The 14,046-nt window shown below is 44.7% G+C and overlaps 2 protein-coding genes across 4 annotated transcripts; one reads left to right on the top strand and one right to left on the bottom strand.

Moving 5' to 3' along the window:
* On the bottom strand, positions 620–8,016 carry LOC8063085 (LEAF RUST 10 DISEASE-RESISTANCE LOCUS RECEPTOR-LIKE PROTEIN KINASE-like 2.1). Of its 2 annotated transcripts, none has more exons than XM_021456044.1 (3): positions 7,109–8,016; positions 2,275–2,304; positions 620–1,888 (listed from the first exon to the last, which is right to left on the bottom strand). In XM_021456044.1, the coding sequence occupies exons 1-3, from the start codon at positions 7,905–7,907 to the stop codon at positions 852–854; spliced, it is 1,866 nt and encodes a 621-aa protein (XP_021311719.1). In that variant the 5' UTR covers positions 7,908–8,016; the 3' UTR covers positions 620–851. The 2 variants fall into 2 exon arrangements, with proteins under 2 accessions (XP_021311719.1, XP_021311718.1); XM_021456043.1 differs by lacking the exon at positions 7,109–8,016 and adding an exon at positions 3,799–5,427.
* LOC8068041 lies at positions 8,283–13,856 on the top strand. 2 transcript variants are annotated; one of them, XM_021456045.1, is made up of 2 exons: positions 8,283–9,166; positions 11,097–13,856. In XM_021456045.1, exons 1-2 carry the CDS (start codon positions 8,362–8,364, stop codon positions 11,147–11,149), a joined length of 858 nt encoding a protein of 285 aa, XP_021311720.1. In that variant the 5' UTR covers positions 8,283–8,361; the 3' UTR covers positions 11,150–13,856. The 2 variants fall into 2 exon arrangements, with proteins under 2 accessions (XP_021311720.1, XP_002458341.2); XM_002458296.2 differs by having other exon boundaries at positions 8,286–9,166; positions 11,113–13,856.

Genomic DNA, 14,046 nt, shown 5'->3' with positions numbered 1-14,046 from the left:
CAATTGGGCACGCGTTTGGTTCCGTGTGAGCTGTGAGTTGTGACTTTATTGGTCCCGTGGACTTTGACCGGATCGGAGGTGGTGCAGGAGATACTCCAACCAGCCGATATGATTGACAATTTGACTTGGACGTGGAAATTCTGCCATGATTGGACCGCAAGCGAGTGAGCGGGAGCCGGCAGCTGATTGCGCCTTGGTACGGCCTCTCGTCCATACATCTACTGTTATTATTTTTTTTTTTGAGCAATATACATCTACTGTTATTCATATGGCACATGGTCGAGGCGAGATAATTTTAAGTCCATGCCATTACATTACAATCCATGCTATGATACACGCCACAAACGGCGCAGATTACAGACTCAACCCACATTTTCTTCCATCCTCCCCTTCTCTCTCACCTTCCATTCCCCATCCTCCGATCCTCTGTCATGTTCATCTTCCGCATCTGCCCATTATGGCGCATCAGTTAGCAAATCCCACCGCCGGCACGTGCTTAAAGTACAAGCACACAAAAGAGAATCAGTGCTTGCGCAGCTAGTCTGAAAGTCAGAACAAAGTATACACCATCACACAGTGTCGTATGAGCTACGACCACCCCTGTCCAGAAATTCCTATGTAGTTATTACATCTATGTTTATACAGGACAAAAATATCAGTCGGTATTACATAACAAATATTTGCGTTTGTGTCCAGAAATTCCTATGTAGTTATTAATTACATCTATGTTTACAGGACAAAAATAGCATTCGGTACACGCCCTTAGTTCTGCATAGTATATAACAAATATTTGCATTTGTACAACCTGCTAACGCTAGCAACATTTATTAGTAGGAAAATATCTATGCTTGTCAGCTCAAGAGAACTTTGGGCGGCAATTCCAGATTACTTGTGCCTCCCTCCAGCATCTCGACGACTCTAGTCATTGTTGGCCGATCAGTTGGAATCACTTGTATGCACCACAAACCTACAACTATCATCTTTCTCACGAGCTCAGTAGTCTCGCCATTAATCTCAGAAGCACTGATGCAATATTCATCTAAGTGTTCATAAAGCCATTGAGGGAAATATTGGCTACTAGACTCAACACTTGCACTTGTATTATTCTTGTCCCTTGCCCCAACCATCTCAAGGACCATCATTCCATAACTATAGACATCAGACTTGCTACTCACTAGTCCGAATTGCTTTGAGTAGACCTCTGGGGCAATATAACCTATTGTCCCTCTTGCACCAGCAATAGAGATAGCACTCTCTTTATTCAGGCACAGCTTGGCCAATCCAAAGTCAGAGATCTTAGGGCAGAAATCCTGATCCAATAGAATGTTGTGCGGTTTGATATCAAAATGCACAATTCGAGTATTGCATCCTCGGTGGAGATACTCAAGTCCTCTGGCTGTGCCAATTGCTATGTCAAATAGTTTCTCCCAACTTAGTGAATTTTCACTGTTCATGTTGCTGTTAAAGGCATACCTTTCAAGCGAACCATTAGGCATGTACTCGTAAATAAGTGCCCTTTTAGATCCTTGCAAGCAAAATCCTAATAGTGTCACAACATTGACATGAGAAGTTCTGCTAATACTAGACACCTCATTCATAAATTCCTCACCATCACCTTTGGTGTCCTTTAGCATCTTAACTGCTACCTGGCGGCCATCGTAGAGGTTGCCTCTATATACGGCACCAAATCCACCTTGGCCTAGCTTCGTAGCAAAGGATTTTGTCATTCTTTTCACATCTGTATAAGTGTATCTTTTCGGATGTAGGTTCCCGTTCTTTCGTAGAAAGGACTCGATACTTGGTTCGCCCTTCGATTTGAGGGGCAGCCAACCATATTTACAAGCTAGGAAGAATATAAGAATTACTAGTAACGTGCCTGAAACAACACCTGCATCAGAAAAGCACCACAATTGAATACAACTACAAATCATTCTAAAAATTCAATTTGCAAATAAAAATACACCTCTAGTCAGTGAAGAAACTCATCGGATTATTGCCCAAAGGGAGGATGAAATTTATCTACATTGTTGTCAATTGTCATTGGTTAATGGATTCCAATTTTTTTTTAGAGTTATGGATTTTTGAAACATGACATGCCAATAATTCATGATATGCTTTTCTTCTGCTCTTTTTAGACTAAATGAAGATGAGTACAGACTATAGGCTGCTGGGTAGTGCTTCTTTTCTAAAAAAAAAGGCTGGGTAGTGCTTCTTTTCTAAAAAAAAAAGGCTGGGTAGTGCTTCTTTTCTAAAAAAAGGCTGGGTAGTGCTTACCAGCAATAATTGCCTTTTCCCCTTTTAATCCTGTATGCCAACGAACAAAAGACAATGTTAGATTTGAGCAATATTACATCAAACAGAAACAGATACAGATACATTTTGTTAAAATTGGAATTGTTTGACTCATATGAGGAAGCGAGATTTTTGTTTTATTGTTTGCACTTTGGACGGAGGGAGTACTTAATGAGAAAGGTGGCCCGACAAGTTTTGCTTCATTATACCTTGATGAAAACGTTTGTATGGTCATTGAGAATAGTCGACGCCCCTATTTCACGAACGTTCAGCAGAAACGAAATCAGCGGTCAATTTCCGACAACAATTTTCTTTCCTTTTTTGGAAAGTGCATATGTTACTTTTTATTTTTGGACAGAACAATAATGGTTTCTCTTTCTCTTTTAAGGCATTCGATTCTTTTTTCACTTTCTTTTGCTAGATCACCTCTTCTTTATTATTTTTTTATTTTTTTAAGAAGCATGTGCTCATAACTTATAAAACGGAATTTAAAAGCATAACGTTCACGATAAACTTAACAGTACTACCTTAGCAGTGTTTCTAGACAACATAAGTTCGAGGAGTAACTCAACATTGCTAACTTAGTCGTTCTCAAAAAAGTTATACTATATAACTTATGTACATAAGTTTACTCCCACTATTTCAAATTATAAGACATATTGACTTTTCTAAATTGAATTTACTATGTATCTAGACACAACTATATATGTATATACATAACAAAATCAATATATGTAGAAATATCAAAACATTTTATAATTTGGAATAGAGGGAGACATAATTTACACAATACAACTTATGTATATAAGTTACACAACTAATACGCTAGTGTATATAGAAAGTTACACAGTTATTATACACAAACAAAAGTTATACAATACAACTTAGCATAATAGGTTAGCACCATAACTTAGCAGAATAAATTAGCAATACAACTTATATGTTATAAGTTAATATAAATAAATTGCTACTAGAAATATAAAAATCTTCGAAACATACAGAAGTGAGGTCTAGTTTTGTTCGTCTCGTCGCGTTGAACACAACGGTGTAGACGGAATTAAAAATAGATACATCATTTAAAAGTTATAGTAATTTAAAAATAGACACAATGGTTCGCTAGATTCAAATCTACTGAACGACCGTAAGAATGGAATTGTGGAGAATAGTTTCCTTCATAATTGAGGTTCCTGGCGGCACATGATTGGCTGTTGATCAGATGTTCTCAGTGCCAAGTCACTTGATTGGCGAAATGATGAAAGCTAGACTAAGTAGTGGATTCTAATGTGCTGGTGATGGGAGCCTAATTTTAGTCAATTCATGGTGGCCGATGCAAAACCAACGTGCTCATTGTCTTCGATTGTACTGAAAATTTAAGAGCTTTGAGTTCTTCGTTTTTTGTTTATGAATAGGAAAACAATACTGAAACTCATTTTAGTGTGAAGCGAAGCGAAGCCTCAATAGATCGGAAGTTCGAGATGGAAATCTTTCGGTAGTCTAAGGGCTTACTTGATGCAGGTTCGCAGTCCCGTTTGCGCACCTTCCCTCCGTTGCACAAGCAGCCCAGGAATTCCCTGTACTCGCCATAGGAGCATTGCCCGTTCGACTCCTCGCACTGGTTACACCCATCCTCTGTGAGAGGGCTCCATCCCAACTCGAACCCACGCTTGAGCACGTCTCCGTATCCGCCGCTTGTGAAATTTTCCTGGCTACTTGCTGCTATCAGAACATCGGCTCTCGCTGGCACGGTGACAATCATGTTGCAGTTCCTTGCCAATTCTTGCTCCAGATTCATGGCATGCTCGTCAGTTACGAGCACAAAGGAGTCTCCTTTGCCAGCATCTGGTGGACCCTTGAACCCCGGGCATTTGATTTTGTATTCCTCCAATCCAAACGGCACGGTGTCACAGCCGAAGAAGAAGGTGAGATTGTGGAAGGTGCTGCTGTTGTACAGCCACAACTCATCGAAGCTGACGTTGTGGCGGAGTGCAGGGCAGCTGCCGCCGGTGAGCACGTCGCTGTCTGCCAGAATGATGGTGCGGGTGTCGTAGAAGATGTGCTGAACGGTGTAGTTCTCTCCGCCGAGACTGATGACCGCGGTCTCGGTCGGCCACTCGCCTTGGCAGGAAATCTTCAGGTCGGTGTAGCCGCAGGAGTAGTTGTATCCGTAATCAGCGATCTCTCTGGTCGCGTCGGAGAGGTAGAAGGGATAGCTGATATTGACGCCGCCGCACATGGACGATTTCGAGCAAATCGAACCGTCATAGGTGGTCGGGAGCGAAGGAGAGACGGCATGGGAGGCGGGGAGATGGACATGGACGGCGAGGAAGACGAAGAGGAGGAGGACGGGGAGACGTGGTGGTACTGGTAGGTGAGCAGCCATGGCGGCGAGAAGCCAAGGTGGGTTCACGCTCATCTGGCTGTTTTGTTAAGCTCCAATTGGGCACGCGTTTGGTTTATTGTGAGCGGTGACTTATAGGTCCCGTGGACTTGACGTCTTAACCGGGTTTCGACGATGGTACAGGAGATGATACTCCAAACCTGCCGACTGACATGGAAGTGGGACGCTGGGAGAGGGAGACTGAAGTAGCGTGGACTTGTCGGTCTCGCTGGTCCGTGCCAACCCGTTTGATCAGTGATGGTCCGCTGCCTGCTACAGGATTTTATTATTTTAACCTACTACTACTGTACTGCATTGGGGTGATTTCAGTTAAATTCCACTCGGACCGTATATACCAATCAAAAGAATATAGTAGAAGTTAGTACATGAAGCCAGGATGTTCATTTTCTAGAAGAAAATTTGTTAATTGATGAACGTGTGCTCCAAAAATGGGTTCTTAAGGGCATGTACAACCCATAGACAAGGGGTTGTCTATAAATTATTGGAATCTGACACACAGACAGTTAAATAGACAAGTCATACAATAGGCTGTCTATTTGACTATCTGTAAGCTGTTTAATGCTTTCATGTATCTATGAATAAGTATAAATATGATCTCTATATACCATTTTGTGGCTAGCTAATCACAGAGACCAATATTTAACTCACGCTAGCAAAAAAAAGTTCATACTAATATCAAACGAACCTGAACATTCATACTACAGAAGTTAGAACTTTATGAAAAGATCACTGGTAGTACCTTAAGTCCATCTTCAGAAAAAAAAAACACTCTTACTGCTAGTATTGTGAGTTCTTAAACTGTTGGTATTTTAAATCCATCTTCGGTAAAAAAATGCACTGCTACTGCTAGTATTGTGAGTTCTGAAATCGATAGTATCTAAGTCCATCTTCAGCATAAAAAAACATTCTTAATGCTAGTATTATGAGTTCTTAAAAAAATGCACTGCTACTGCTAGCACTTGTATAGTTCGATAAAAAAATGCAACTGGAACTGACAAAGAAAACGCCGCTGAGCCAGATCCACGATCGATGGGGAACAGGCCGGCTGGTGAGCAAGATCTACGGCCAAGGGGGATGAAGCCCGCCGCCTAGTTGGATCCACGACCTGCTGCTTTCACCTTGCCCTTCCACCCCGCCGCCACTCCCAAGGCCGCCGCAGCCGTCGTGCCTGTACTCTTCTGCCCTGAATCCGGTGGCCTCTGGTGGTGGTCCGTCTCCCTGGAGTTGAAGATCACCGAGAAGAAGGAACAATATATAGATGAGGAGGTGGATTTGGCGCGCAAAATTCATCTTCCACGCGCCCTCAACTTCTTCGCGTGCGTGCGCCGTACTGGATCCTCCAGATCGTCGATTCGCCATACAAGGCGACTCTAGATAGAAGAGAGCTCCTTGGACCACGAGCCACGCTCGTCGTCTCGTGAAACGACAGGGACAGCTCGTCTATTGGTTTACAGGGTTTCTTTTGTAAAATAAACAACATACAGACAGGTCTTATAGCCCCGTTGTACATGCCCTAATGCTTTGAATTCTATGTTGAAGGTGTTTTTATAAAGATATGTGTTTTATAGTTAAAAGTACTTCTCTATAATTTTTTTGGCCGAAAGTACATAATTCTTTGACCGAAGGAATGACGGCCACTTGTGTATTTTGGGAGTTGTGCCTAAACAATTTGTGACCGGCTTCGTCAAATCCTATAGTCTCTTGTCGTGGTTCCTTCAATATCATCGTCTAGGATTTTTTCTACGGTTCGACTAGTACAATATTTAATAGGGTGCAAGTTTATTTCATACTCTGATACTCACGATATCTTTTTAAAGATATCCGAGAGCTGCTGCACATAACTAGGTATCAAAATATAATAGGAGGCAGGGGTATGAACATATATAGTATATCTGCCAAATTTGTCAGGTGTTTTTTTCATAATAAATCAAGAGTTATAATTTTTCTAGCTAAACGAACAAGCTGAATAAGAGAGGCATGGCCAGCAAAGAGGTGGAAAGAAACCAGATCTCTGGTTGAACGTGGACGAACGAGGCGTCAACTCCCAGTGCCCAACACGCAAAGACTTTCGAGTGGCAAAGAGTGGCGACTAGCAAAGACGTGGAAGGTGGTCAGGAACAAGTCTACCGTGAGATTTGCTTAGAGATTTATGGTCAAACAGAACAGAAGAAGGTGTATAGAACAAAATTATGTCCGGAGTGCCGGACACGTACCACAGAGGTACGTTGCAGCTTGCAGGGCAGTTGTTCTCCATATAATCACCTCATAAAAGTAAACAAAAAGCTCCCAAAAAAATTCGATCGACATTGTATTGCGCTCTCGAGTCTCGACGAATGAACAACGTTCTACCGTCACTAATCCATACAAGCAGAATATCAAAGCAACGCAATGGAGGTGTGCGGAGCAGAGCAGACATACCTGTACCGCATCGGTCCGTGGTCGGGCCGCCGTCGCAGTAACAGGTGAACCTCATCCTGCCGCCGGCGTGCGTGTCGTCGCGCTGGTAGCCGCACCATCCGCCGGAGCCCTCGCACCGGTCGCACTGGTGGTTGTGGGTGTCGTAGTTCAGCTCGAACCCGCCCTGCAGCACCTCACGGAACGATCCATTCCCCGGAGGCGGGGTGCCAGGCGCGCCCACGATTGCCTTCTTGTGAGCATCCAGCACCTGCGCCACCACCACCTCCTCGCACTGGAACTCGTACGCCTCAGCACCCGTGATCCCACCATCCGGCAGCACGTACGACCTATTGTTGCCATCTTGTTGTTGTTGGCACCCACTCAACTCCACGGCAGATGACAGGGTAATGTTCTTCTTGCAGCTGTAGAGGAAGGTGATGTTGGAACTGGAGGGCGCGAGCCACAGCCAGGCGGTGTCGATGGTGAGGTTCATGTGGAGGCGCGGGCAGCCGCCGGCAGCGTACTCGTCGGCGATGTCGGCGTCGGAGACCAGGACGGTGTGCGTCTTGTAGTCGATGCTGAGCACTATGTATCTGTGGGTCTTGATGGGGAGGATCAGCGTGGAGTTGTCCTGGCAGATAAGGCCGATGCTGATCCCGGCGGGGTAGACGCAGTTGGGCGTAGAGGAGTTGAGCCAGAACGGGTAGTGGATGTCGTGGCCGGCGCATGTGGCTTTGGCGCAGGAATCGGGGACGGCATCGGCTACGGCTAGGAGGAGCTGGACGGGGATGAGGAGCAGGAGCAGGAGCAGAGGAGCCATCACCACGCGTGTGAATGGGGGAGCCGAGGGAGATACCCGGAGGTTGTGCTGGTGTAGTGGGCGAGGTTTTGTGCGAGAGTCAAGTGATGGAGTTAGTAGATCGACAACGATCGGTTCTTTGACTTGGATGTGGAAATTTTGCCATGACTGGACCGGAAAACAAAACCTGTCCAGTGATTATTCATCACCCGCAAGCCACTCGCTGAAGCTGGGATGGCCATCCGCCATGAATAACGGGAGATGCAAGGACGACAGGCCGTGCGCCCGTGCCAAGGCGCAATCAGCTGCCGGCTGTCGGCTTACGGTCCGGTCATTGCAATCCACATCCAAGTCGAAGAACCGGTCGTTGTCACCCTAACTTCCGTCACTTGACTCTCACGCCGCACACAGTGCTCGCCGAATAAACCAGAACCACCCTCCAGGTCTCTCCCTCGGCTCAGCATTCACACGCGCGATGGCTCCTCTGCTCCTGCTCCAGCTCCTCCTCCTCCCCATCCAGCTCGTCCTCGCCGCCGTAGCCGATGCGCTCCCCGATTCCTGCGCCAAAGCCACATGCGCCGGCCACGACATCCACTACCCGTTCTGGCTCAACTCCTCTACGCCCAACTGCGTCTACCCCGCCGGGATCAGCATCGGCCTTATCTGCCAGGACAACTCCACGCTGATCCTCCCCCTCAAGACCCACAGATACATAGTGCTCAGCATCGACTACAAGACGCACACCGTCCTCGTCTCCGACGCCGACATCGCCGACAAGTACGCGGCCGGCGGCTGCCCGCGCCTCCACGTGAACCTCACCATCGACACCGCCTGGCTGTGGCTCGCGCCCTCCGACTCCAACATCACCTTCCTCTACAGCTGCAAGAAGAACATTACCCTGTCATCGGCCGTGGAGCTGAGTGGGTGCCAGCAACAGCTAGAATACGGCAACAGGTCGTACGTGCTGCGGGACGGTGGGATCACGGGCGCCGAGGCGTACGAGTACGAGTGCGAGGAGGTGGTGGTGGCGCCGGTGCTGGATGCTCACAAGAAGGCAATCGTGGGCGCGTCTGGCGCCCCGCCTCCGGGGAACGGATCGTTCCATGAGGTGCTGCAGGGCGGGTTCGAGCTGAACTACGACACCCACAACCACCAGTGCGACCGGTGCGAGGGCTCCGGCGGATGGTGCGGCTACCAGCGCAACGAGACGCACGCCGGCGGCATGATGAGGTTCACCTGTTTCTGCGACGGCGGCCCGACCACGGATCGATGCGGTACACGTATGCCTCCTCTCCCCAGCGTTGGAATTTACTTCTCTTTGATTTTCCTGCTTAATTGCTTTGATGCTTTGGGTTGTGGAATGTGGTGTGTCGTCCGTTGTTCATTTGAGTATGCAGGCGCATGGTTTTTTTTTTTTTTTGTTCGCTTCAGTCAGCAATAGAGGAAGTTCAGATGTAGAAAACTAGCCTTCTTCATGTTTTAGTCAGCCACCAGAATTAGCAGCTGCTTTGTTCAGCAGTTAGGTGCGCCGCGCTCGGTTGTTGCCTGGACAGGACCTCTGGACGTCACCCGACTGCCGGTACAGTCAAAACCAGAAGCGGCGGCGGCGGCGGCGGCCCAGTGTTCTCCAGTGCTGCATTCCTGTACCACAAATCACAATGACAGCGCTCTCAAAAAAAAAAAAAAATCACAATGACAGCAAGTGAACAAGTCGACGGCAGAACAGCCTGGAGAAGTGGAGAGTGGAGAATTTACAATTTAAAGTCAAGTTACACTAAGGCATAGGACTGGGCACGGGCAAACCTTTGAAGATATGGTGCCGCACGCCTGCTCTGCCTGCTTCGGCTATCACCATTCAGGAAAACGACTGACGGGACTGGCGCACTAAACGCGCGTCATTCAGAACAAGCTTTCAGAACGACAAAATCTCGCCTGGAAACGTAGAACGCTCGCAAGGTTGAGGTTGGTAGTTTCGTTTCACGGTAGCAGAAGAAACTGGCCGGAGAAGCTTACGAGCCCTGACTCCATTGGTCCTTCAACCCCGTGTTGAATGGATCACCGACCCAGTTATTGCTTGTGATTGTGACGTTTGGTTTGGTAGTACTGAGACTTCGGCTAGTTTAGTGGACTAACTCAGGTTACGGCACCTCCTACGTCTCCCGTGATCTTCTCTCGGGTTAGACTCCACAAAAATTCAGTGGATCGAGGAATGAGCTCTCATTGGTTTGGATTGGCATGGCCATAGTGTCTACTAAAGAATGTCACCTCCGCCAGTGACATGTTCAGAAATCAGAACTTCAGATAGAAGAGATATACTATGTTCAGAGAAATCGGAGTTCAGAACCAGGACTTTGTTTTCTACGATTTTCCTTTCTCAGAACTAGCTCTTGTGCTTAGAGCATGACCAGATCAACAAACAAAGTCCGCACATATCTGTGTCAAATTAATATTATTAGTAGGTTTGCGAATTGCGATCCGCTGTCAGCAAAGTAGCTTTTGCGAACCTCCAATGGATACTGTTCACGGAAAGGCCTAATTTCTCCAGTCCTGATTAATGGGATAGCGAAAAGATAGTATCGGTATTACGCTGTGCACCTCAACTTGTACGAGTTGTACTCTAAGAGCATCTCTAGCCGTACCCCATCAAGACCCTTTGTTTTCTCTTGCGCAAAAAAAAAAAACTAGAGTTCATATTCTTTTTTTTTACTCTCCAATTTCAGCATTTTGACTATGTATTTGTGTCATTCTGCCTCCACGATTAAAAATACTTTAATGCATAGATTTGAATTTCAAGACCACATTTAAAATTTGAAGTCAAATTTAAATTTAAAGCATTTGGTACAAATATAAAATAAACAAAGTTTAAAGACAATTTGCTCCACATGATAAACAAAAACCAAATAGATGCATCACCACCAAATCTGTCAATAGCAACTCGACCACCACCATAGGCCCAGGACGGCTTGGGATCTGCCGGGCCTGCCCACTTCCCTTCCAATGCTAGAGACATGCAAGTGGGGCGGGCAACGAAACAAGGGACGAAACATTTTGGAAGGAGGGGTGGATCAAGCCAATGGCAGGCCGAAAACGCGTTAGTGAGGCCATGCTAAGTGGAAGTGGAGGTTTTATAACCCAGAATCCTCATGAAACTCTCTCTACTCCCATGAAACTTTTATCACCTCTCTCTTTATTAATACAGTGCCACATCAGCATATTTTTTTTGTAGGGACACATCAACAAATTTAATGTTCATAAAACTTTAATGAAATACCATTGAGACTAGCCTGAGGATGGATCTGCCACTTTCTCTTCCAACATCGACAAGCGTGTAGGAGGCGGCTAACCTCCTTGCCCCATCTAATGTGCCGCTGAAGACAACCACTTTGAATCAACAAAGTTTTTTTTTGTGAATTTGAACCAAAGAAGGTTGAAGACAAGGGCGAAATACTCATTTCCCCATGTTCTATCTTCATGAGTACGAGAAACTAATAAAATAATAAGTGTGATGTGTTTGGCAAAAATTACACGATTTCATAATGATACTAGATAAATTTTTGAGTTAAAAGTGTCCGTCAACAAATATCATGTTTCTCTGATGCCCCTGAGTAAAACATGGACATGAAAAAAAAGCAGCTTGTCCTAGCTCCTTTCTCGCTCTGGTGAGTCCCGTCGTGGCCATGGTCAGATTTGCTCTCATATGAACATAAACGCTGGTGTTCATGGACATGGCCGCTAGGGCACGCGCGCGTTGTGAGCTTTCGGGGTGGGGGACATAGGGGCAGCAAGCCCAGAGCATAGGAGCATCGGGAGAGGTGTGGGGAAGAAAGATGGGTCGTGTGGAAGAAAGAGATAAGAAAAAAAAAGAAAATAATAAAAGATAGAGGCATTATGATCATTTCAATTTTTTATAAGGAGCTATTTTGTCAAACGTTTTAACAAAACAACTTAACTTAACTTTATTAGTGAAGCTATAGTGCAGGAAAAAGAAACTACTCCGCCAATGAAGTAGGGCTGTGCTAAATGGACCTTGACACTCTGTCAGGGGTCATCAATTGGATCTGGGGGAAAATGGCCCAATTGGGACAGGCCGTAGTTTGGTCCACCAAGGCTAACCCGTTGGGCCATAAAAAAAAAGCCAACCTGTCGTACACTATAGGCGGGCTTAGGCCGAAATCTAAAGCCTAAACCAGGCATGAACTAAATTTGGCTCAGATTGTTACATGTATGTAAATTTAGTTGGCCTTAGTGTATTTGGTTTAGTGCCTAAGCTGGTCAAGTCAAATTTAGGGCCCATTTGAATAAGCTTGGTTCCTAGTTACGGCTAAAAAATAGCTTAAGTTTATTGTGGTTGGATAGCTAATATTTTTTTTGGCTAATAGTTGAAGACTTATTAAAAATTAGCTCACCTATTAACTTTTCTGTTGAGATATATTAGAGCTAATTTTTAAAAATTTCTAGCCAGCTAGCAATTCGCCTAAACAGTGTCTTTAATCTGAAGCCCATGCTTCCGGGCGATCGAGGTTGTTCTACTGCACTAGGAGCCAGCCAAAAGACTTGACTCGAAGAGCATAGCTTTGGCAACGAAGTCACGGTGATTGCAAACTGATCCATCCCGGTCCCAGGTGGACGATCGGTAGACCGTAGACCTGACGGGCAGAGAGGCGACTCTCTTCATCCCGGGTGAAATGAACGTAGTTTCGTGGAAAGAGCGAGGATATGCTACTAGTGAAGTACACGAACAATAGAAAAGTGTGCAAACATGGAAACACCTACCGCACTAGCGGGGTCATTTAAAAGTCACTGGTGGCATTAGGAAGATCACCTCTACGGCATGTTTAACACAGCTCATAATAGTTTCATAAGTTGAGTTTTTTTTTTTTTTGCCAAACACTCTTTTATAAAAACAATTTTATGGCTGTTTTTCTTCTCCTCTTATAAAGACATGAGTTATAATGAAGCTGAAAAAAGTAGTTTATTTTAGCTCTCTTCCTTATTTTTATTCTTTTATCTATGCACAAAGTTGTTGATGAAGATATTTTGTCAAACAACTTTTTTCAAAACAGCTCAGCTTCACTTAGAAAGTTGCTCATAAAATTGTTTTTTTTAAAAACGATTTTACTAGTAAAGCTGAGTCCTACTAATAAATAGGGTCTACATCTTTTCTGGTTTCTCAATTCGACTCAGTCTTGCTATATAATGTGTGCCACTAAGGCAGAAGGCACCTTTACCGTCAGACTCCCGCTTTTTATTTTGTCAATGGATTTAATGTGAAAACAGAGACTTGACTTGTGACCTCTCAGGCCGAACAATTTTTCCTTACAAATTGGTATCACGAAATCTGACAAGTGACAACACAGATAGAGCCGGTGTTCATATGGAAGCAACTATGTGACGTTAAGAGTCTATTTGGTAGAATTCTAAGAGAAATCTATAACTATATGATGTTAAGAGTTTATTTGACAGAACTAGTTGGGTTGGGCAACAAAAATGATTAGGTCAAAATCTCTAGTTTGAATTCGACCCAAGGCACTGGTGGCTTGGATCTAGCTATTTCATAAAGTTATCTTGCTTTAGGTTGAGATATGGGTCGAAAATCATTGTTTGAATTTGACCCGATATACTGGTGGGTTAGGGTTTTTTTTGAACGGATGGCCCATAAACACAATAGACTTTTATAAATAGTATTTTATTGATATAATGATTTTGTGAAATGGTTTTTTGAAATCAATAAAAAAAGTTGTAAGCTGGAAATTAACTGCTCCTGATTCTTTATTTTTTTGTCCATGGAGTATATCAAAAAAAAAAGTGACACTTTCGGACAGAGGATTATTTCTCTATGAAAGCCACTTTCCCGTACAGGATCAAAAGCAAAATGAGCTCCTAGGAAACCCAATTGGGAGCACCGGTTCATCAATTAAAAAGATGTGATTCTAGAAAAGGAATAGAAAAAACATCTCGTGAGTGAAGACTTTCAAGTACTAGCTTATACTACTCCTATATTCCTTTGATTGGCTTCGGTCCGAATGGAAGTCAACTAAAATCATACTACTACCAAGCAGTAGTAGGTTAAGAATCGTACTATATACTTTGCTTGCCAGCGGGATGACGTAGCAGGCAGCTGACGATCACTGATCAAACGGCTTCGCACGGCCCGGGAAGA

The sequence above is a fragment of the Sorghum bicolor genome, chromosome 3 (assembly GCF_000003195.3).
Source record: "Sorghum bicolor cultivar BTx623 chromosome 3, Sorghum_bicolor_NCBIv3, whole genome shotgun sequence".
NCBI classification, from domain to species: Eukaryota; Viridiplantae; Streptophyta; class Magnoliopsida; order Poales; family Poaceae; genus Sorghum; species Sorghum bicolor.
Note: the sequence above shows the minus strand (reverse complement) of the source record. Positions and strands in the feature narration are given on the sequence as shown.

What these genes read in the sequence shown, in the direction of transcription:
- LOC8063085 (XM_021456043.1), bottom strand. Translation starts at nt 4,705, where the DNA reads ATGAGCGTGAACCCACCTTGGCTTCTCGCCGCCATGGCTGCTCACCTA. An exon ending in GGACTGCGAACCTGCATCAA is followed by an intron (nt 2,305 to 3,798) that starts GTAAGCCCTTAG and finishes GTTGGCATACAG; the next exon opens with GATTAAAAGGGGAAAAGGCA. An exon ending in GGAAAAGGCAATTATTGCTG is followed by an intron (nt 1,889 to 2,274) that starts GTAAGCACTACC and finishes TTTCTGATGCAG; the next exon opens with GTGTTGTTTCAGGCACGTTA.
- LOC8068041 (XM_021456045.1), top strand. Translation starts at nt 8,362, where the DNA reads ATGGCTCCTCTGCTCCTGCTCCAGCTCCTCCTCCTCCCCATCCAGCTC. An exon ending in CACGGATCGATGCGGTACAC is followed by an intron (nt 9,167 to 11,096) that starts GTATGCCTCCTC and finishes GTGCCACATCAG; the next exon opens with CATATTTTTTTTGTAGGGAC.